Source organism: Schistocerca americana, chromosome 2, assembly GCF_021461395.2.
Source record: "Schistocerca americana isolate TAMUIC-IGC-003095 chromosome 2, iqSchAmer2.1, whole genome shotgun sequence".
NCBI classification, from domain to species: Eukaryota; Metazoa; Arthropoda; class Insecta; order Orthoptera; family Acrididae; genus Schistocerca; species Schistocerca americana.
Window position 1 is genome coordinate 726,326,614 of NC_060120.1, and position 24,729 is coordinate 726,351,342.

The window sequence follows — 24,729 nt, forward strand, 5'->3', positions numbered from 1 at the left end:
GGCACAACAAAATGACTGTCTGGCAAGTAAGCTTTCAGCCAAACAGACCTTCTTCCAAACTAGACAGCATAACACACACACACTCATGCCAATACAGCTCACACTCACATCACCAGAGGCCAGACTGGATTGGAGACTGGCCTTGATAGCCAGAGACAGACTGGACTGGAGACTGGACTTGGCAGCCAGAGACAGTGGTCATGTGTGTGCGAGCTGAGTTTGCATGAGTGTGTGTGTGGGTGTATGTTGTATAATTAAAAAGAAGGCCTTTTTGGCTGAAAGCTTACTTGTTTGACAGTTTTTTCATTGCATCTATCTGCAACTCAATGTCTCTGCTACATGGTGAGTAACTAACTATCCTTTTTATAATAAAGATGTTTAAAGAATTAAATAACTTCAAGCAGCACGTACAGGGGATAATATATATGAATAATAGATAAGGAAAGAATGGAGAAGGCTGCTATCAGAACCTAATTAGATGTTTTGCATTTGAACAGGTCAGCCACATGCTTCAAGATTGCAAACACATGATGTTATGTTAATGTCTTGAGCTTAATAAGGAACAGGACCATACCTAACATTGCTGGGGTTGCAGGAAGGAAGGTCATTTTAGATGAAGGATGTTACATGTTGAGATCAAGGCAGACTACCATTTGTATATTGTCCGATAAATGATGAGCTATTATGTGCCTTATTGGATTCTGGAAGTGCAGTGACCACCTCGGATGAGTAATGGTCTGAAAAGCACGAAACACATTGCACATGGCCACCATTGTAAAAGTAACTGGAATATTATACAGCTGCCAAAAATAAGAATATGGTGGTTATAGGAGAGGTTCTTGTAAAGATGAGGTTGGGCCCATGTACTAAAGAAATTAAAATTAGAATAATAGCAGGCACACAGTATATTAGGATCAGTTCTCTTTTTTTCCACTGAAGTAAGGCTCATTTTGGACTGGGCTGGTAATAATTTTCAATTCAAATTTAATCCAGAGACTAAGATTCCAGTTGTCAGTATAAGGAAGAGTACATCAAAGCTACTGACAACCAATGTAAGAACCTCTTGTCCCAGGTAAGTAGTCCACACAAGCATCATTGATCTCTTTGGTTATTTTGATGGACTGGTTAAAGAGAAAATTAATGCCACCTGGCAGGAGTTTCCCGATGTATTAAACATTGAGCTAGGAATAACCTCATTGGTAGAATAAGATGGACATCCAAAGCAGACTAGCGATGACAAAAATGGCATATCTGGCCAAGAGAAGCCAACTATTAGCAAACATTGGCCTTAGTTTGAGGAAGAAAATTCTGAGGATGTACACTTGGAGCACAGCATTGTATAGTAGTGAAACATGGAATGTGGGAAAACCAGAACAGAAGAGACTCAAAACATTTGAGATGTGGTGCTACAGAAGAATGTTGAAAGTTAGGTGAACTGATAAGGTAAGGAATGAGGAGATTCTCCACAGAATCGGTGAGGGAAGGAAAATATGGAAAACACAGACAAGAAGAAGGGACAGGATGGCAGGGCATCTGTTAAGAGATCAGGGAATAACTTCCTTGGTATTAGAGGGGTTATTGAGGACAAAAATTGTAGAGAAAGACAGAGGCTGGGATACATCCAGTGAAGCAATGGAGAACATAGGTTGCTTGGGCTACTCTGAGATGAAAAGGTTGGCACAGGAGAGGAATTCTTGGCAGGCCACCTCAAACCAGTCAGGAGATAATGGTGAAAAGTGCCCAAGCCTAACTGTGAGAGCAGATCTGTGGTTTATTACAAGTATTTAACTAAAAGGATTATAGGACAATCAGCCTCCTTGCCTGATTTACATTCGAGTCTTGGATGGTTCAGTGAACTATAGCTTTTACTACCCTAGATCTTAACCAAGTTTACAATCAAATACTGCTAGCAGAGAAATCTAAGCCCCTTACAGCCTGTTCCAGTGATTGGAATATTTGGCTTATCAACTGGAGCAGCTATACTCTCTCAGTTGTTGGACCAAATATTTTCTGATATTACTTTTCTTACGTCTACTGTTATTTACATGATTAAGTCATTCATAGTAAGACTTCAGAAGGACACATTCAAAATTTATGCAAAGTTTTTAACCATCTTCACAAATCTCCATCTTCAAATGGAGTTAGCATGTCCTACTACGCAGTTCTTGGGGTTGCTGAAGACCTGGAGAGGGTACAATCCATTCTGGACTTATTGCCTCACAAAAATAGTAAAGATATAATTCATGGGGATGGTTAACTTCTTTAGGAAATTTATTCCAAGATTCACCCCATAACTGGTAACATTAATTGATACTATGTAAGAAAGGCCAGAAGTTTGAGTGGGGTGAATCGCAGAATACAGCTTTTACAGCTTTGAAACAAGTGTTATGTACTGCTCCAGTGAAAACATTGCCAGATTTTAATAAACAATTTATTCTCCAGCATCAGCGTTGGGAATCAAAGCAGTTTTACTGCAAGAAAGAGAGGAGAGAAGAAACCCTATAGCTTACACATCACAAGCCCCGAATGAACTGGAAAAAGGTTTATGAAGCTGAAGCTTTTGCAGTGCTATTCAGTCCAGAAAAATTTAAATATTATCTTGAAGATTTGCATTTCTGTCTAGAAACCAATAATCAAGCGATGAGGAGACTTCACAAAATGGGACACATTGCAAGATCAGCAGTTAGAATACCAGCTTTCATTCAAGAAAATGAGAACATTGCGATAGACACACTTAGTAGCATGTTTCGACAAGAAGTGGGAGCAGAAGAGCAGCACCCATGATCCATCCATTTGATACCTACTACCTGATTCCCCACAGTTATTTAAAGCTATTAGAGAATACCAAGATAATGACACTGACATTTATGTCATTAAATAAATCTTGAAAAAAAAAAAGCTGAGACAGTGAAGCTCTATTCTTTTAAGTATGATGTTTCACGTTGTAGTGAAATTGTGGTCCTTCAAGAATTAGTACCACATACATTCATCTATTTCCATGAGCCACAGAGCAGGCAGGGAGGAGGGGGCGGAGGGGTGGCAACATTTATGTGTCTTTAAAACTAAAAATAAAATCAGGGAACGCTATATTGTGCAGTATAGACGCAGATATTAAGAACTGAACTGCAGTTTGTAAAATTTGTGCTGAGGGCAGACCTCTGCAGAAATCAAAAGTGGAGTTTGTGGCACCTAAACCAGAAGAAAATCGTTTGATGAAATGTATATTGGTTTTGTGGGATCTCTTCCATGATCAAAAAATGGTAATTGTTACATTTTAGTTTGTGTTGACTGTATTTCACATATCACCTGGTGTTATCATGTAAGTGTGGACATGTCAAATGCCATAATTCACATGTTAAAAACTATGTTTGTTGTATGTGGCCCTGTGAAGGCTTTGATCACACATGATTACAGGGCTGGATTTAGAACATTATTCCACGTAAACAACATATTAGTGTGACAAAAAGTATATTTCCTTCATTTCTAACTAATTTGCCTTTTTCTTCTCTTTCAGTGGACAATTAAAAGTAGAAGTCCAGATGTAGAGAATATAAAGATGAAGATCAATTTATTGTTGACACTCAGTATACTATAACCCACCTACACGGCCAATGTCGCTAACACACGCTGGTGCAGTGGCACTTGACCCAGAGGTAAGCCGGTTTGAATTCTGATCATGGAATAAATTTTCACTGCCAATACTTGGCTATTAAGAGAAGGAGAGGTAGTGGTGTGAAGTTCTTGACCACCAGATTTTGCGCCAGTATCCTGATTTAAATACCAAACCTCTCCACAGAGTCTCATGAAGTCGGAGCATGTGACAGTGTTGATAGCGATCCATCCATCAGATGGGGACTTAAGCTTGATAGCTGCCTTGGTGCTATTTACGAGGAGTAGGCTATGTGCCATCACTGGGTTTCACCCTCTCCTTTCTATCATCATCATCATCATCATCATCACCACTCTCTCTCTCTCTCTCTCTCTCTCTCTCTCTCTCTCTCTCTCTCTCTCTCTCTCACACACACACACACACACACACACACACACACACACATAATGGAGCATGCTACTATAGTTGTGAAGAAGATGTAGTAATGGTTACTATCAATACATAGAGTTGGGATGTTGCACAGCTGAATTATTTGTAGACTAATGTCTTGTATCAAATTATCTTGCTTAATAGTTTATCTCATTATATCTTTTGTTTATGAAAAGATTGCTATGTTTACATTGAGAGCAATGAATTTCACACACAGGGTGGATCTATTTGGTTCATGCATATATATATATATATATGTGTGTGTGTGTGTGTGTGTGTGTGTGTGTGTGTGTGTGTAATGTTTTTCAAAGTATTATGTGATCAATGTGTTGTATATGACCTCATCATAATAAGGAATGATTGTAAGGTGCATTAGTATATTGTGCTAGTTACATAGCTTTTTTTAAAATCTATTTGCTATATTTGAAAAAGGATTTAATGGGGAATGTAAGGTATTTTTGTTTTATAGGAATCTTTGTCTTGTGTGGTAGTCGATTGGAGGCTAGCATGGCAAGTGATTGTTAAGGCTGTGTGGCATGTGAAATGATATATTTACAGCAGCATAAAAGTTGGCTGAGTGCCAGGCTGATAAGAAGAAAGACTAAGGGTGTATAAATAATTTCATGTTTGTAGCTGGTGAGCAATTGTCGAGACTAGCAGTCAAAATTAGATGGTGTTATTGTTAGGAGATAAGATGGATATCTGTGATTTAAGCACTGTAGAAGGAAGACTATGTGCTTGTATTCATTTGTGCTAAAGAACAAGTTCCTGTACAATAAATAGTTTTTGGTCTAACTGTGGCATGTCCAGAGCTATTTTCTCCATATGAACTAAATAGTGAGCAACTCGGTGATTGAATGGTTGGTCTTTACTCCCCCACACCAATACCCTTCACAGTCGAGTCACATACCAGCTGTGCTATAACTTTTTCACAGTCTTTTACGTGAGCATGACTACCACCCAAATGAATGACTACAACCAAAGTGCGGCCAAGAGCAGAGCTGACCATGCAGGGACACAACACGCCACAGTCCTCCTTGTTCTGATGTCTGCTAGCCCTTGTCCCACACTCACCTTCATCCCTGTCCCCATGCACTCCCACTTAACTAATTCTAAACTCACTCTCCTCTCCACAGTCTATCTCTTCCTCTGTTCTAGCTCTCCCTCCCAATCTGCTCCTCCTCTACACTGTGTGACATATGCAGCTGCCCATGCCTGCCCAAATGAGCTCACCAGTGCAAAACTCCAGTCCTGTTCCACTGCTGTCTCTCCTTCTCAACCCTCAGCCAGTCTTTCCTTCTTTCCTCCATCCCTCCATTGCATCCTCCCCCTATTCTCCCCCCTCCCATCTCCCCCCCCCCCCCATGTCCCTGTCTCCTTTCTTCTCTTAACCCCTCAACCTTACTCCTTCCATTATAAAGTTAATGTTTTACATGCTTTGGCATAAAGATACTGTTACGTAGGAAAAGCTTATAAACAGCATGATTAGTTCACGTGGAGGTATACAACAGTATGTTTGTGTAGGTATTTGTTGTTAGCATTATCTCAGTGACTAAACCTGGACTGTTTTCTTACTCTTGTGCTCAAGACTATCTTAGTAATGAAATATTACTTCCGCTGTCATTAATCAATTGCTCTCCCGTGTACCACGCTGGCCAGAATAATCCATCATCTTACAAGCACTGTATGTGTTCAACAACAGACCCAGACCCAGACCCCAGATTGGCCAACAAGAGACACTGCTAAAATATAATAGTCACATTCCAAGTGAAGCTTGCCAAGTAACAGAACAGGATGTCATATAATGAAGAGTGTGATGTATGCCATATTGTAGTAACCAATACTAACTCTGAATGTACATGCAAACTTTCATAACTTAGTAAGTACACACTGCAATTGCATTAGTTGGTTTCATTAATGATACTGAGGTACCTGGTATCTAAATAATAACAAAATATAGTAAAATTATGATGAAATGTAGTTTCTATTTGAAAACATGTATAAAAAATTTGTACACAGAAATGTGATTGCAATTATGTTTTAGATACGTGTAAAGATCCAGATTTTATGTCATTATCAAAATCAAACTTGTATTTAAAAATGTTATAAACATTTCTAAATCATGGATTTCTGGCAACGCTGAGTTAATAATGGGACAACAATTTTTGTAAACCAGTCTGATGTAGAAAACAGCTAAATTGCAGGATTAAGTGTTTTTTATTTATTTGATTAATTGTTCTGGGTTACCTGAACCCATTTTCAATTCATCTTGTGAGACCAAAAGTTAAAATTACAGTTTATCCAATAAACAAACAAACAAACAAAATAGTATATTCTGTAATAGCATGCAAACCATGTTAAGAATGTACATATCAAAGCCAAGTTTTTCTATGAACATTGGCAGGACAAACATACAACTGATAGTCTACTTCCTACACTGCCTCAAGGAAACCTCAAGTAGGGGTGATATATCAGGATGCAGGGAATTCCTTTATTGCATTTCCAATCTTCAAACAAAAAATAATTTTAAAAAAAGTACAAATCAGTTACCAGATTTCAACTCTTTAAAACTTTCAAAAGAGAGCAACAAACTTAAAAGCAATGGACAGTAAACAACTGCACTGGCACTTGTGTTGCATTCAGACAAAAGTCATGTGGTACAGCTATACATAACATTGTTCATTGTGAACCATAATTAGTGTGGAATGAAACCTAATAGTATGACATTGAAAAGAACATTACCACCTTTTGAATTTTTTCCTATTTGTAAAACACTTAACCAGAAGCAAACTAACAGAATATATACCTACAAAACCCTTTTCAAAAACACTTCATAGGTAAAAGTTGTAATTTCAACCTTCTGCCTTGATGATCTGAAAATGGTTTTAGGTAACACAAAACTAATCATAAATTAAATAAAGGAACTGAATTTTGCAACTTTGCCATTTTGCTACATGAGACTGATTTTGGGAATGATAATTGTATTTTGGGAATGATAATTGTAACATTTTTTACATCATCTTTGTAGTGCAAATAAAAAGTCATTAAGCACATTTTAGTTTCAGCTGCATCATCTAGCAGATTTGATTAACCAAAACAAATTGATCCTGACATTACAGAGAGACTAAGACTTCCTTACAGGTGGAGATAACTGGAGCAAAGAGGTATACATCCATACTACTCATACGATTATCAAGAAACAGTAAGATAAGTATCTATTTCCAGAATGAAATTTTCACTCTGCAGCGGAGTGTGCGCTGATATGAAACTTCCTGGTGGATTAAAACTGTGTGCCGGACTGAGACTTGAACTCGGGACCTTTGCCTTTGCAGGAGAGCTTCTGCAAAGTTTGAAAGGAAGGAGACGAGGTACTGGAGGAATTAAAGCTGTGAGGACGGGTCGTGAGTCGTGCTTGGGTAGCTCAGTTGGTAGAGCAGTTGCCCGTGAAAGGCAAAGGTCCTGAGTTCAAGTCTCGGTCCGGCACACAGTTTTAATCTGCCAGGAAGTTAAGTATCTATTCTTGGTAGCCGCAAAAGACAGATACATTTTAACCTTAAGATAAAAAATGTTGACCAGAAGATAAAAAATATAAAGTATGCAGTAGAAATTAATTTTATGCAGTCTCTTTGCAAGCTAACAATGTGATTTAATTCATGAGAACTGAAAAATTTCATCTGTGATGTAAACTGTACCACAATCATTCCATAAACGTCTACCTCACCCAATCATACATTTTTTAACAAAACAAATAAACTAATACCTGAATATTATGACTGGATTTTATGTGTTGGTTGATCTTGTATCCTACAAATCTTTATATGCAGTATATCAAAGTTCTCAGTGCAGTTTCACAATCCATAAAGAAAATAAAAGTTGCAGACAGTATTCTGCACAACCTCAAACACAACAGAAGATATAATTAAAATCATATGGAACAAATGTAAAGCACAAACATTGGCAGATACACAATAGTATCATCAAAAACATTCTCATACCACTAAACAGCACTGTTGCCTAGCAAACTAAGTAATTACCTGGTTCCTCACTATATCCTCAAGTTCCAAAGCAGTTTCCATATTTTTTGGGTATGGCATGCCATGAGTGATTATGGTTGATTCCAATGCAACAACTGGTAGGTCTTTCTCAAAAGCATGCAAGACCTCTGAAGAAATATCTGCTGCACTTAATTTACTAATAAATTTTTTGGAATATAGAAATCTTGAATTTAGCTTCAAAAGTGTACCAAGAACCTGATACATTGCAGCTATATGGTAAAAGTATCCCTGAAAAGAATGAAAAACTGTTTCATGAGACATGTTTCATTGTAATTACTGTCATTTAAATTAAAACAATTCTTATATGGAATAAAGTTTCTTTATTAGGCTTTCATTTACAAGTACACATCATGTATATTTACCATCCATGACGAGAGGAATGACTAGGACAAGGTTGAGAGTGAGAACAAATTACAAAACACAACTGAAGTTTCTTGCTTTTGTGTCACCATGACTCTGCCAAGACAATGAACTGCCCTGTAACAATCAGCAGAACAGTATCATAGAGAGGGAAGTAGTCATCAGCATAAAGTCCAGACACCACTACACAAGAACTGGTATACAGAATGCAAGAGCACTCATCCAGATCACTGACAGAGCAGATGTCAGCCAGCACCTCAGAAAGGCAAAGTTGAGAAATCTTACAATTCTGCTAGGGCTTTGGAGGAGTTGACCAATCAAGAAAACCAAAGCAAATTAAGTCATTGCTGTCCAGTGGTGATGCCCTGCCACTCCAGCTATGAGTTCTGAGGTGAGGATGCTGCTGTTGGAGGGATACTAACAAACAGGCTCACATGCATACCCTGCTCCCCGTTGGATCTTCTCTATCTCTTCTATCAACCCTATCTCGTACGGATCCCACACTGCTGAGCAGTATTCAAGCAGTGGGCGAACAAGTGTACTGTAACCTACTACCTTTGTTTTTGGATTGCATTTCCTTAGGATTCTTCCAATGAATCTCAGTCTGGCATCTGCTTTACCGACGATCAACTATATATGATCATTCCATTTTAAATCACTCCTAATGAGTAGTCCCAGATAATTTGTGGAATTAACTGCTTCCAGTTGCTGACCTGCTATTTTGTAGCTAAATGATAAGGGATCTATCTTTCTATGTATTCGCAGCACATTACACTTGTCTACATTGAGATTCAATTGCCATTCCCTGCACCATGTGTCAATTCGCTGCAGATCCTCCTGCATTTCAGTACAATTTTCCATTGTTACAACCTCTCGATACACCACAGCATCATCTGCAAAAAGCCTCAGTGAACTTCCGATGTCATCCACCAGGTCATTTATGTATATTGTGAATAGCAATGGTCCTATGACACTCCCCTGCGGTACACCTGAAATCACTCTTACTTCGGAAGACTTCTCTCCATTGAGAATGACATGCTGCGTTCTGTTATCTAGCAACTCCTCAATCCAATCACACAATTGGTCTGATAGTCCATATGCTCTTACTTTGTTCATTAAACGACTGTGGGGAACTGTATCGAACGCCTTGCGGAAGTCAAGAAACATGGCATCTACCTGTGAACCCGTGTCTATGGCCCTCTGAGTCTCGTGGACGAATAGGGTGAGCTGGGTTTCACACGACCGTCTTTTTCGAAACCCATGCTGATTCCTACAGAGTAGATTTCTAGTCTCCAGAAAAGTCATTATACTCGAACATAATCGGTGTTCCAAAATTCTACAACTGATCGACGTTAGAGATATAGGTCTATAGTTCTGCACATCTGTTCAACGTCCCTTCTTGAAAACGGGGATGACCTGCGCCCTTTTCCAATCCTTTGGAATGCTACGCTCTTCTAGAGACCTACGGTACACCGCTGCAAGAAGGTGGGCAAGTTCCTTCGCATACTCTGTGTAAAATCGAACTGGTATCCTATCAGGTCCAGCGGCCTTTCCTCTTTTGAGCGATTTTAATTGTTTCTCTATCCCTCTGTTGTCTATTTCAATATCTACCATTTTGTCATCTGTGCGACAATCTAAAGAAGGAACTACAGTGCAGTCTTCCTCTGTGAAACAGCTTTGGAAAAAGACATTTAGTATTTCGGCCTTTAGTCTGTCATCCTCTGTTTCAGTACCATTTTGGTCACAGAGTGTCTGGACATTTTGTTTTGATCCACCTACCGCTTTGACATAAGACCAAAATTTCTTAGGATTTTCTGCCAAGTCAGTACATAGAACTTTACTTTCGAATTCATTGAACGCCTCTCACATAGCCCTCCTCATACTACATTTCGCTTCGCGTAATTTTTGTTTGTCTGCAAGGCTTTGGCTATGTTTATGTTTGCTGTGAAGTTCCCTTTGCTTCTGCAGCAGTTTTCTAACTCGGTTGTTGTACCACGGTGGCTCTTTTCCATCTCTTATGATCTTGCTTGGCACATACTCATCTAACGCATATTGTACGATGGTTTTGAACTTTGTCCACAGATCCTCAACACTATCTGTACTTGAGACAAAACTTTTGTGTTGAGCCGTCAGGTACACTGTAATCTGCTTTTGTCACTTTTGCTAAACTGAAAAATCTTCTTACCTTTTTCAATATTTCTATTTACGGCTGAAATCATCGATGCTGATAGATACTTTGATGTTAGATAACAAATGTATGCAACAAAAGATAGAGGAAGTAGAGAAAACAAAAGCTACATCCAGTGTAGTCACAACGTTACTGGATTCTACAGCTGCTATCTTATTACACATTTTTCAGGCAAGGCAAGAAAGAATGTGCCAGCATTCATAGAAAATGAGGAGGCTGCCACATGTATTGGCAGCTGGAGAGATGAAGTACAGTTACAGATGATCAAGTTACACTTGGCAAATGAAGTGAAAATGTATCTAATGTACCATGAGGGGTTGAATAAAGCATATACATTTGAGCAACTTCAGAACAGGCTTACTCAGAGCTATTGCAAGCAGAACAGCCTCTGAGAGCAGCTCAATACAGTATGAATGGAATGAATTGCTGGAGTCATTTCTGGACAGGGTTAGGAAACTAAATGTGCAATCTTATGAGTTAACCAGAAGTGATGATGCAAACAAAGTTATAGAGCAGGAGGCTGAACACAGGGCACTAGATGTTTTTTGAGGATATGTTGATGTGGGTACGGATGGAAAACCCAAAGGATTTGGCAGCCGTCATCAGGGTAGCTAGACAGTTAGAGGAAGCAGATATAGCAAAGAGAGTGCAGGACAAGTGTAGTGTTTTTTCTATGGATGTAAAAGTTACAGCTGTGTCACCAGCCACAATGGTGTGGTTGAGGAGGGGTTGGACATGGCCCATGGAACTGTAGGAATAGGAAACAGGGTGGAAGAGGACAAGACAGAGGGTTGTCAGATACTAATAAGGACTCCAAAAGCACTAGCGTTCCCATTAAAATTCAGAGCAATAAAGAGACATTCAGAGGCAGAGTGTTCCTTATTTGGTCTAATAAGTGGGATGAAACATAAGTCTTTATTGGACACAGGGTCTCAGGTGTCAGTGACGAGTTTAGGCCTCGTGGGTATGAGGAGACTGAATTTTCCATGTTATAGGTTATACAGAGTACAGGGCAATTATATGCAATCACTAGGTTGAATGTTGCTCAGTTTTTGCACTGAAGTGAAGCATTTTTGGGAAAATATGGAAGTGTTTTCCCATATGGGTGAGGGTTACTGCACAATCCTGAGGTCAGATTTCTTAAATAAGCATCATGTAAAAACTGATATTTGGCAGCACACTGTCCAACTCAGTGGGATATTATTCCAGCTGGGGGAGATCACTGCAAATGACGCTAAAACAGGATTCTCCTGTCATGACGGTAGAACTAAATAATTGCATACAGAATCATTAAGACTCAGTTTGCATGACAGATTGCCAAAAGGCACAGAGAGACTACTCTGAGTAAGTGTGGATACCAACTTACCAAGTAATATTTTGTGTATGGTACAGCCATTGGTAGACAGTGATGAATTGGATACTTCACATTGTTTTGTATGTGGGAGCATAACATGCAGATAGAAAGTGAAGCAAAAAGATATGGTTCTGGTTAGCACAGGAAATTTTGAAGCTGTCAAAGTGGTCTTTATGGCAAAAGGTATATTAGCTGCCAGTTTGGACATTCTGAATGAGAACAATTTGGAGACATCAAGTGTGGATCTCTGTCCTAATCAAACTGTCTCTACATCTGTATTACGCAAGAAAGTACAGCATTTTAAGGGAAAAGATAGAGTAGCTATGGAGAAACTGTTGACAAAATTTGCAGATTTGTTCAGTCCTAGTGTATCTTTGGCAGCAACACCCATTACATAACACAGAATCCCAAAGAGGGATCAAATCTTCAGTTTATAAAGTACCTCATCATTTGCAACCAATAACAGAGTAGTTCATCAATTTACAGTTGAATTATGGTTTTACTAAAGAGAGTAGTAGTCACTGGGGAGCACTAACTGTCATTGTGTCTAAGAAATCATTGTACAGGACAAATAAACACAGGTTCTGTTGCAACTATCATTATTTAAATGCTTAAACAATTACAGATGCATATACTATATTGAATATCACAAAATACTAATATGGGACAATTCAAATGTTTTTCAGTGAAGGATCTAAAAACTGATTACCACCAGTTGGAAGTAATGCTGGAAGACCATCTCAAGACTGCATTTACCATACCTTTTGGGCTTATGTATGCACCAGTCACATTTTAACAATTGTTAGATTGGGTGTTGAGAAGGTTGAATCCTCATCAGCGTACAGTCTACACGCAATATTATTGTTTTCTTCCATTGATCTGAAGGAGCACAAACAGCTGCTGGAATAAATGTTTAAAAGGTTGCATGCAGTGCACTTGACATTAGGTATCAAACACTGTTAACTTCATATTGAAAGAAGTCATCTATCAAGGCCACGTGATTAGACAACATGGCATAAACAACTACCTGATATTGATAAGTGGAGTGTGTGGTTTCTCACTACCACAAACTATGAAGCAGCTACAGTCATTTTTAGGATTACTGAATGATTATAAGAAATTTGTTAAGGGATTTGCCTTCAAGAAATTAAAGGAGACACTAACAACTAAATAACAAAGAACAATTTATCTTGTCCTGCGATTCAAGCAACCAGGTAGTAAGACACATTTTCAGTTGGAAGTAAATGGAAAGAACACCTAGTAACGTATGCATCAAGATAGTTAAATCAAGTCAAGTAGAATTATGCAATCATGGAGAAATTAATTTTGAGTTTAATATATGTGTCGCTTATTTTCTGTGTTACCTGGCAGCCAATCCAAATGCAACCACATTTTGCTTATGCATGATGGACTACCATATAGTATGACAAAGTTCAGGCCATGCATCATGGTACTGGCAGAACTAACAGAAGAAGTATTAGAAGAGGTTCACGATCACATGTTGAAAGGACATGGTGAATGAAGAACAATGAATGATATTGGTGGGCAACTATACCATCTATTGCGAATTCAGAGACTAAGAACTCTCAGTCCCTTGTATCCACAGGCATATGGAAGGACTGAGCCTGTTTGCTGTGCTGGTGGTAAAACGTTAAGCTATTATGCATATAGTCCAGTAGAGCATGATAGTGTTGGGTCCTTGCTACATGAGGTAGATCACAATATAAAGAAGCCATTACCTTTTGAAGTTATTGAATATAATCATCATCATCATCATCATCATCATCATTTAAGACTGACTATGCCTTTCAGCATTCAGTCTGGAGCAGTCCCCTTATAAAATTCCTCCATGATCCCCTATTCAGTGCTAACATTGGTGCCTCTTCTGATGTTAAGCCTATTACTTCAAAATCATTCTTAACCAAATCCAGGTACCTTCTCCTTGGTCTAGCCCAACTCCTCCTACCCTCTACTGCTAAACCCATGAGTCTCTTGGGTAACCTTGCTTCTCCCATGCGTGTAACATGATCCCCACCATCTAAGCCTGTTCGCCCTGACTGCTACATCTATAGATTTCATTCCCAGTTTTTCTTTGATTTCCTCATTGTGGACACCCTCCTGCCATTGTTTCCATCTACTAGTAACTGCAATCATCCTAGTTACTTTCATATCCGTAACCTCAACCTTACTGATAAGGTAACCTGAATCCACCCAGCTTTCGCTCCCATACAACAAAGTTGGTCGAGAGATTGAACGGTGCACAGATAACTTAGTCTTGGTATTGACTTCCTTCTTGCAGAAGAGAGTAGATCATAGCTGAGTCCCCACTGCATTAGCTTTGCTACACCTTGCTTCCAGTTCTTTCACTATGTTGCCATCCTGTGAGAATATGCATCCTAAGTACTTGAAACCGTCCACCTGTCCTAACTTTGATGCTCCTATTTGGCACTCAATCCGTTTATACCTCTTTCCCACTGACATTACTTTCGTTTTGGAGATGCTAATCTTCATACCGTAGTCCTTACATTCCTGATCTAGCTTTGAAATATTACTTTGCAAACTTTCAATCGAATCTGCCAACACAACTAAGTCATCCGCATATGCGAGACTGCTTATTTTGTGTTCACATATCTTAATCTCACCCAACCAATCTATTGTTTTCAACATATGATCCATAAATAATATGAACAACAGTGGAGACAAGTTGCAGCCTTGTCTTACCCCTGAAACTACTCTGAACCATGAACTCAATTTAGCATCAAGTCTAACTGCTGCCTGACTATCTATGTAAAGACCTTTAATTGCTTGCAAAAGTTTGCCTCCTATTCCATAATCTCATAGTACAGACAATAACTTCCTCCTAGGAACCCGGTCATATGCCTGTTCTAGATCTATAAAGCATAGATACAATTCCCTGTTCCACTCGTAACACTTCTCCATTATTTGCCGTAAGCTAAAGATCTGGTTGTGACAACCTCTAAGAGGCCTAAACCCACACTGATTTTCATCCAATTGGTCCTCAACTAATACTCGCACTTTCCTTTCAACAATACCTGAGAAGATTTTACCTACAACACTGATTACAGAGATACCTCTGTAGTTGTTACAATCTTTTCTGTTTCCATGTTTAAAGATTGGTGCGCTTACTGCTTCCATCCAGTCTGATGGAACCTGTCCCGGCTCCCACACCATTTCAGTTACCCTGTGTAGCCATTTAAGACCTGACATTCCACTGTATTTGATGAGTTCCGACTTAATTTCATCCACCCCAGCCACTTTATTGTACTGCAATCTATTGACCATTTTCTCCACTTCCTGAAACGTGATCCTATTTCCATCATCATTCCTATCCCATTGTACATCAAAATCTGAAACATTACTGATTGTATTTTCACCTATATTGAGCAACTCTTCAAAATATTCCCTCCATCTGCCCAAGGCATCAACAGGATTCACCAGCAGTTTTCCTCACCTGTCCAAAATACTTGTCATTTCCTTCTTACCTCCCTTTCGAAGATTGCTAATTACACTCCAGAATGGTTTTCCAGCAGCTTGACCCAAAGTCTCCAACCTGTTTCCAAAGTCTTCCTAAGATTTCTTCTTGGATGCTGCAATTATCTGTTTGGCTTTGTTTCTTTCTTCAACATAACTTTCTCTGTCTGTCTGAGTCCTAGTATGTACCCATTTTTGATACGCCTCCTTTTTCCTTTTACAGGCTGCCTTGGCTGTGTCATCCCACCAAGCTGTTTGCTTCATCTTACCTTTACACACTACTGTTCCAAGACATTCTTTATCCACTTCTAGTACTGTGTCCCTGTACCTTGTCCATTCCTTTTCCAATGACTGTAATTGACTACATTCAACTAACTGGTACCTTTCTGAAATCACTGTTATGTACTTGTGCCTGATTTCCTTATCCTGAAGTTTCTCCAATCTTATCCTCCTACATAAGGACCTGACCTACCGCAACTTCGGCCTCACAATACCAATTTCACTGCAGATTAAATAGCGATCAGTGTCATCAAAGAATCCCCTGAATAAACGTGTGTCCCTCACAGCCTTCCTGAATTCCTGGTCTGTTATTATATAGTCAATGACAGATCTGGTTCCCCTGCCTTCCCAAGTATACCGGTGAATGTTCTTATGTTTAAAAAAGGAGTTTGTGATTACTAATCCCATACTGGCACAGAAATCCAAGAGTTGTTTCCCATTCCTGTTGGCCTCCATATCCTCTCCAAATTTACCCATAACCTTTTCATACCCTTCTGTTCGATTTCCAATCCTGGCATTAAAATCGCACATGAGCAGAACACTGTCCTTGTCCTTTACTCTAACAACTACATCACTGAGTGCGTCATAAAAATTATCCATCTTATCTTGATCTGTCCCATCACAACGTGAATATACTGACACAATCCTAATTTTCTTGCTAGACACTGTCAAACTTATCCACATCAGTCGTTCGTTTACATACTTTATTGCAACTACGCTGGGTTCCATTTCTTTCCTGATGTAAAGCACTACGCCCCATTGCGCTATTCCTGCTTTGACTCCTGACAGGTAGACCTTGTATTCTCCCACTTCCTCTTCTTTCTCACCCCTTACCCGAATGTCAATAACAGCTAAAATGTCCAACCCCATCTTACTTGCAGCCTCTGCCAGCTCTACCTTCTTCCCAGAGCAGCCCCCATTGATATTAATAGCTCCCCATCTCGTTACCATTCGTTTGCTGAGTCATATCTTAGGAGCCCCTGGTTTGTCAATTAAAGTACCAGGGAATCAGGTTGCTAGCCTTACTTGCCCTGGGTCCCATTGAGTTTTACCCCTAATGGTTGAGGGACTAATCGGTGGATTTGGTAGTCTTTGCCGTCTGAGCACAAAGGTGACCATGACTCAGAATCTGTCCGAGATGCCCAGCCTTATTCCAAAGTAACTGGTATCCCAACTGTCAGGGCCACTTACTTGGCCACTCATACATTGCCCGTGGTTGAATATAAAATTGGAAAAAATGGAGAGTCAGTATAAAGTTTTGCAAAAACAATTAGAGAAGTGAGTGACAAGGACAAATATTAAAGCACTTGAGCAACAAGAGAAAATTGGAAGACATACTGTCAAGCTATCAGAACACAGGGTTGGCCAATGACTAAGGTTAGCAAGCCCTCAAAACACCAAAGAGAAAAACAAAGAAATTTCTTACACGTTTTGAGGGCTATACCAACTCACTGACGTGACATAACCTGTAAACCTAAAATTAGAACTGTCAATACTATGCATCATTGTCCATGTGGGACACATCAAAGCTTTTAAGGGTGATCTGGATGCTTCACCATAGGTACAAGTGCCACTACCTGCAAAGGAGGTGAAGAACAGGAACAGAACAGAAAACACAAATTCATGCATAGGATACATGCGAGGTGCCCTACACACCAATAAGGTACAAAACTCTTGGAACACGTATAAAAGCTTTTTTGTAAATTGTGTTATGTTTACATCATCATCTTACTTTTATGAGGTTATTGTATTGTGTTAGATTAGTAAGATCTGTTTTTTCATTAGGTAATATGTTTTGGCAATGGAGACGTTAGACAGAGTAGCATTAGCCAACAATGTGTGTCCAGTCTTTTGAGAGGGGGAGGGAGTGTGATACAGCTATATGGTGAATAACAACTTTCCTTTTCATAATATTGTTACATTCCATCCTGGATTTTCCATTGTTTGAAATTGTTCTTTGTGAAATATGGCATTACTGTGTTACACCATCTGTCATACAAAGCCAACCTGCTGCCTTTGAGACTTTTTTTTATTTCTGATGGTTAAATTGGTGTTTAAGGGAACAAGATTTGACAAATGTGGAAGTGGTGAAATCAAAAATCATGGAGATTCTCAACAACAAGTTGACACAAAAATGGTTCAAATGGCTCTGAGCACTATGGGACTTAACATCTATGGCCATCAGTCTCCTAGAACTTAGAACTACTTAAACCTAACTAACCTAAGGACATCACACAACACCCAGTCATCACAAGGCAGAGAAAATCCCTGACCCCGCCGGGAATCGAACCCGGAAACCCGGGCGCGGGAAGCGAGAACGCTACCGCACGACCACGAGCTGCGGACAACAAGTTGACAGAAGCGGACTTTCAGCACTACTTAGAACAATAGAAACTTTGTATAGAGAATCAGCAAGTAGAGTATATTGAAGATCATAAAGTTTGCAGTACAGTTAGTGAACAATAAAATGTTTCATAGCACCAGTCCAGTTATTTCACTGCCGCACCTCATATATGCCCAACCACAATGGTCCAGGTGAATACAAAAGTGTGTCAGATAATTTTATTTTTAGGTGAAATGAATGCAGAATTATGACAAAGGGATTCTGGCCACTGTACCTTACTTCCAAACAGTTGGTATGCACTGGATTTACTCTATATTTATACATAAAGTAGTAATTATTAAGAACAGGTGGACCTAAGAGACAGACAAAACTGGAATCACAAGGTAGTGGCTTACTGGTTAATGGTGTCCCTTTTGATATAGCAGGAAAAATCATCCATCTTCCAACTACTGGGACCACTATAATGAACTCCACGCAGCCGTTTTGTATTGGCTGGAAGAACCATTGGACATGTTGCCAACACAGAACCTGACCTACCTAAACAAATTCTTGAAACCTGACCTTCTCTGTTTGCTGGTTGAACTTATAGCCACAAACAAAGGTTATACTGCTGCTGAGCAGATGATCTTGTATGTACAGCAGTACCACAGCATGGTAAAATTATGACTATGAGTGTCTCGGTTTCTGGTACCATTGTACTTTTGTCTCTGCTTTGTGTAGCCCATATCTACTTTAAGTAGAAAACTATTTGACCTTTTGAGCTCCCACTGCACCAGCTCCCAAAGGATTGATTTAATCTTGGGAAATAGGATTTATATTAATATATAGCCAATGAACTATGTGTTTTACAATAAATTAGAATAAGGAAAAGTGGAGAATATTGTATTTTACGTCAACCTGTGAAACCAATTTAGAAAGTGATGTTCCATTGCCCACCCACCTACACAACAACCTAATCCACTCCTATGCCACCCCCTCTCTCAACTCATTGCCTGTGGAACACCAAAGTGAAATACTTACCCAATCCACCCAACCAGCACTTCCTACACTAGTCCTGTCACAGGTTCATTCTACCCCATCAGAGGCCAGAACATCTGTGAAAGCAGCCATGTCATATACCAACTGTACTACACAGCTTTTTTGCTGGAATGAGTAACAACCAACTGTTCACCAGGATGAATGGCTACCACCAATCTGTTGCCAAGATTGATGTTGACTGTCTGGTGGCACAACTTGAAGGGGCACAACATGCTCAACTCCAATGGCAGATTCACAACCCTGGCCATCTGGATCCTTCCCTCCACCATCAGCTTCTCTGAACTATTCAGATGGGAGTTACACTTGCAACACATTCTTTGTTTCTGTAACCATCCTCTCCTCCTCTGGTAATCCACTGTCCCCACACCCTCCACCCAACAGTGTCCCCTTCCTCCACATTGTCACTCGATCCCAATTCATGTCCCCATATCACCTTCAGCAAGCACCACTCCCCATCGATTCTGACACCCATGCATCGCATGCCTAGCCGACACACTTGCTATCCCTCCTCTCCACGTTCCTAGCTGGCAAACTGGTAGTCTCACTTCAAGCTGCTAGCCATCCATCCCCAACCCCTCTCCCTGTCTCCCACCTCTCTCTTACTCTACCTGCCCCATCTAAAACAACCTCACCACAACCTAGTCCACCTACCAAAATGTTGCACACTGCATCCAGCCAACACCATGTAGAGGCACAGAGAGAGAGAGAGAGAGAGAGAGAGAGAGAGAGAGAGAGAGAGAGAGAGACTCCAAAAGCTAGCAAGTTTTCTTGCTTTACATGTACACCTGTCGACAACTCAACACTTCTGCTTCTCATGAAATGTATTTGCAGCTGCCAATATGGACAACCATCAGCTTTATAATGGAATGATGGCAATCAAAATTTGTCCCAGAATGGGACTCGAACCCGGATTTCCTGCCTATTGTGAGTGATCACCTTACCATTAGGCTACCCACACATGCCCCATAGGAGGATCCAAACTTCCATATGTCGTCAACCTTGTGTCTACAATCTGCACTTGTACATCCATTATATATATTCCCATACAGGGAAGACGTTTTAATTGAAACACGTACACACAGTGTCAGCAAATAATCCTAATATTGCAGTACCCATGTTGTTTAGAAGTGGGATGAAATGTTCCTTCAGACATGCATCCATGTCCAAAGGAACATTGCATCATACTTCTGTACAACACAGGCAATGCAATGTTCATAGTACTTATGCTTTTTAGTGAGTGATCTCCTTTAATCCAAAAGTCCAACTTTTTATTGGTTATTCCATCAGTAAACCAGGGAACATTGAAAAAAGAGTGACTTAAACAATTGCTAGAGTTGTTCCAAACTCTTTATTAGAAGAAACACATGTAAAACACACCCAGAGTCCAATCCTCCACTTTTACATCATGAAGGAACTGAGGTATTTAAAAGACCTATAATTGAAATCAAATACTGACAGAAAGAAATGTAAATACCTGCTTCCACAACCAGCTACAGGAAAGAAAGGGCTAAAGGAAATGAAACTAACAGAAAAGTGTTTTTTTGTGGCTGCATCTGTTACCCCTAACTAACTAAAACTTTTTACTACGTACAAGGGCCATTCAATAAGTAATGCCCCACATTTTTTTTTTTTTAAAAAAAAAAGCTTTAATATACACAGATGAATGTCCTTGTCAGTGCTTCACATTTGATGTTTGTTCTGTCTGACAGTGAAGTTTCGAACCAGAGCCATAGTACAGCGTCAAAACGGTGGCTACATACAGCTCACATTACAAGCAGCATACTGTTATTGAATTCTTGTGTGTAGAAAAAGAAACCATGGTGAACATCCATAAATATTTGTGTGCAATGTATGACAATGCTGCAGTTGATAGGAGTACAGTTGGGTGATGGGTAAAGAAAGTTACAGCCTCAGGAAATGCAGAAACAGAGCTCCACAATCAGCCACACTTTGGACATCCTGTCACAGCCACTGCTCCAGACATGCTGAATCAAGCAGATGCCATTATTTATGCCAAATGGCACATCACAACTCAACAATTGGCTCTACAGTTATTGGTCAGCATTGGAAGTGCATCTGCAATGATCGAGACTCTTGGATATTCAAAGAGGTGCTCACAATGGGTTCCACGAATGCGCACAACTGTTGGAGCTTAAAGATTTTCTATGGGGAACATACTCTGAAGATGATGAGAGTGTTAGTCATGCAGCGAAAACATGGCTACGCCTACAGGACAAGAGCTTTTACCAGCAGGAAATACACGCTCTTCCACAACATTGGCGTACAGCCATAGAATGTGATGGAGACTATGCAGAAAAATAAGACATGGACAAGACATGCTGATGTATATTATCACCAAATTCTGATTCTTAACAATAAATATGTTCTGAGAAAAAAAATGTGGGGCATTACTTATTGGAAGACCCTTGTATATTTTGCTAAATTGTAATATTGAATTTGAATTCGTGTGCTGCTTTTGTCATTCAGTTTTAAAATGCTGTATAACAGTCTCGCTCTTATTTATTTGCGGAACCTATTATTTTGAAACAATTAAAGACAGCTGGTATGTTTTAATACTTTTTCTAAAAATAATTGTTTCTGATACCTAATTTTCTCAAGCTTATTTTGAATGCTTATTGTCTTACATCATATCATAATAACTACAGTAGGTATGTTATCGCACAAGGATAGTACTACAGCAAATAGAGCACAGGAGCATACACCATTTGTCCACAAAGTTCCAAGACTGATTTTATTCCTGATGTATAAGTGATGTCAGCTCACTAACTACTTAACTACTAACTACTTAAACTAAAAACTGTGAACAACAGATCTGCAATCAATCATCCAGTTGTAAGCAGGCAGTGTTCAGTAGTGGACATGCAATGAGTGTGTCAACATTGTTATGTCACAAATCAAATTGTACAACATCTATAAATCAACTGTTGAAGACATTATTCAGAAAGTTTCGATGAATATAAAAGTGTGCACAAAGTTCGTTTTGTGCACCTCAACTCCCATACAATAACAATAACATGTGGATGCCTGCCATTATATGACTGAAATACAAAATGCAAACAATTCTTTTCTGGAAAAAAAATCCACAGGTCACAAGATTTGATGTTATCAATATTTGTTTCCAATACCTAACTTTTTCTAAGCTTATTTTGATGATAAAGTGCAGAAATTCAAATGAAGAGTCAGTCTGATGAGGCAGCCAACAATTAAGCCAATGTGGTGCACAATTTGAATAATATACCAAAAAAGGACTTTTCTGACAGTTGTACATGGTTTTATGAATGCTCTGTATGTTATACACAAGTGAGGGCAGACTATGTACAACACCTGAAGCGTTAAAACCATGAAGTTAATATTTCTCTATTTGTTATTAATCTACTCTCGAAACTTTCTGGACTGGTGGAGTATCTCTGCTGGTTTTATGATGCTGGTCTGGAAAATGTTAAATTTCTAATCTGAGTCCAAGTGAGGGTGCTCAAAGAATAACCCTAATGTACTGAGTCACTATAAATTTAATACTGCTACATATGTTTAAAACTTACAGGGATCACTGATTTTTTCCAGATTGGGTACTTCTCTCTACCTTTTACCTAAAAGTGATGATTGATCAGATTCATTTGAAAAAGTATTTTTTCAGTGAATGTTCTTATGAGACTATACAGAAGGATGTCTAATTTTATTTACTTTGTGTTATAATATATGCACTGAGGGGATTTGGATGGTTTGATGAGGAATTGATTCTTTTACACTCCGAAATGGATCACGTTTGTCAGTTAGCCATCCTCAAGAATTTTCCACGAAGGGACTACACTGAAGTTCTATGGACCTAGAATAAAAACATGATTTATGTGCAATAAAACCTGTACTAGATCATGATGCAAAGTTCAGCCTTTATGATGTGAGAAAGTTGATTTATTAAATAAAAAGACTAAATATTGAGTGCAAATGGATATTTTAGTTGCAAAAATAGAATAATAATAAAAAAACAAACAAAATGATCTGATAATGATTTACTTGCAACGATTTCATCAGTTTCTCCACCATCCCATGTCTTAACAATAAAAAAAAAATCCATGGTAGTTGAAAAGTTCATGGACTAGCACAGAAGTGGCATTGATATCAAATGTTGGAAACACATTAGGCAAGAACAGCAGTCAAGTGTCAACTTGGACTGAATACTATAATAGAGGGAAACATTCCACGTGGGAAAAATATATCTAAAAACAAAGATGATGTGACTTATCAAACGAAAGTGCTGGCAGGTCGATAGACACACAAACATACACACAAAATTCTAGCTTTCGCAACCAGTTGCTTCGTCAGGAAAGAGGGAAGGAGAGGGAAAGACAAAAGGATGTGGGTTTTAAGGGAGAGGGTAAGGAGTCATCCCAATCCCGGGAGCAGAAAGAAAAATATATCTAAAAACAAAGGTGATGTGACTTACCAAACGAAAGCGCTGGCAGGTCGATAGACACACAAACAAACACAAACATACACACAAAATTCAAGCTTTCGCAACCCACAGTTGCTTCATCAGGAAAGAGGGAAGGAGAGGGAAAGATGAAAGGATATGGGTTTTAAGGGAGAGGGTAAGGAGTCATTCCAATCCCGGGAACGGAAAGACTTACCTTAGGGGGAAAAAAGGACGGGTATACACTGGCACACACACCCATATCCAACTGCACATACACAGACACAAGCAGACATGGGTTGCGAAATCTTGAATTTTGTGTGTATGATTGTGTTTGTTTGTGTGTCTATCGACCTGCCAGCGTATGATGTGACTTACCAAACAAAAGCGCTGGCAGGTCGATAGACACACAAACAAACACAAACATACACACAAAATTCAAGCTTTCCAACCAATGGTTGCTATATCAGGAAAGAGGGAAGGAGAGGGAAAGACGAAAGGATGTGGGTTTTAAGGGAGAGGGTAAGGAGTGATTCCAATCCCGGGAGCGGAAAGACTTACCTTAGGGGGAAAAAAGAACAGGTATACACTCGCGCGCACACACACATATCCATCTGCACATACACAGACACAAGCAGACATTTTGTATGTTTGTGTTTGTGTTTGTTTGTGTATCTATCGACCTGCCAGCACTTTTGTTTGGTAAGTCACATCATCTTTGTTTTTAGATATATTTTTCCCACGTGGAATGTTTCCCTCTATTATATATATACAGGGTGATCCTCATTACCAACAAACACTGTCTGCCTGTGTCCATTCATGCGAATGGACAGTTTGTTGCTGGTCATTCCCACATAGAAAGCTTCACAGTGTAGGCAGGTCAGTTGGTAAATCACGTGGGTGCTTTCACACGTGGCTCTGCCTTTGATTGTGTACACCTTCCGGGTTACAGGACTGGAGTAGATGGTGGTGGTGGGAGGGTGTATGGGACAGGTTTTACACCGGGGTCGGTTACAAGAGTAGGAGCCAGAGGGTAGGGAAGGTGGTTTGGGGATTTCATAGGGATGAACTAAGAGGTTACGAAGGTTAGGTGGATGGCGGAAAGACACTCTTGGTGGAGTGGGGAGGATTTCACGAAGGATGGATCTCAT

At 39.5% G+C, this 24,729-nt stretch overlaps 1 protein-coding gene across 1 annotated transcript in view; it reads right to left on the bottom strand.

Annotated features, from left to right (window-relative positions):
• Positions 1 to 24,729, bottom strand: part of LOC124595669 (pseudouridine-5'-phosphate glycosidase-like) — a 129,045-nt gene that overhangs the window by 79,386 nt on the left and 24,930 nt on the right. Inside the window, exon 2 of the mRNA XM_047134515.1 lies at positions 8,074 to 8,322. Coding sequence (XP_046990471.1) covers positions 8,074 to 8,298 — 225 coding nt within the window. The 5' untranslated portion in view covers positions 8,299 to 8,322. The remainder of the gene's footprint in view (positions 1 to 8,073; positions 8,323 to 24,729) is intronic.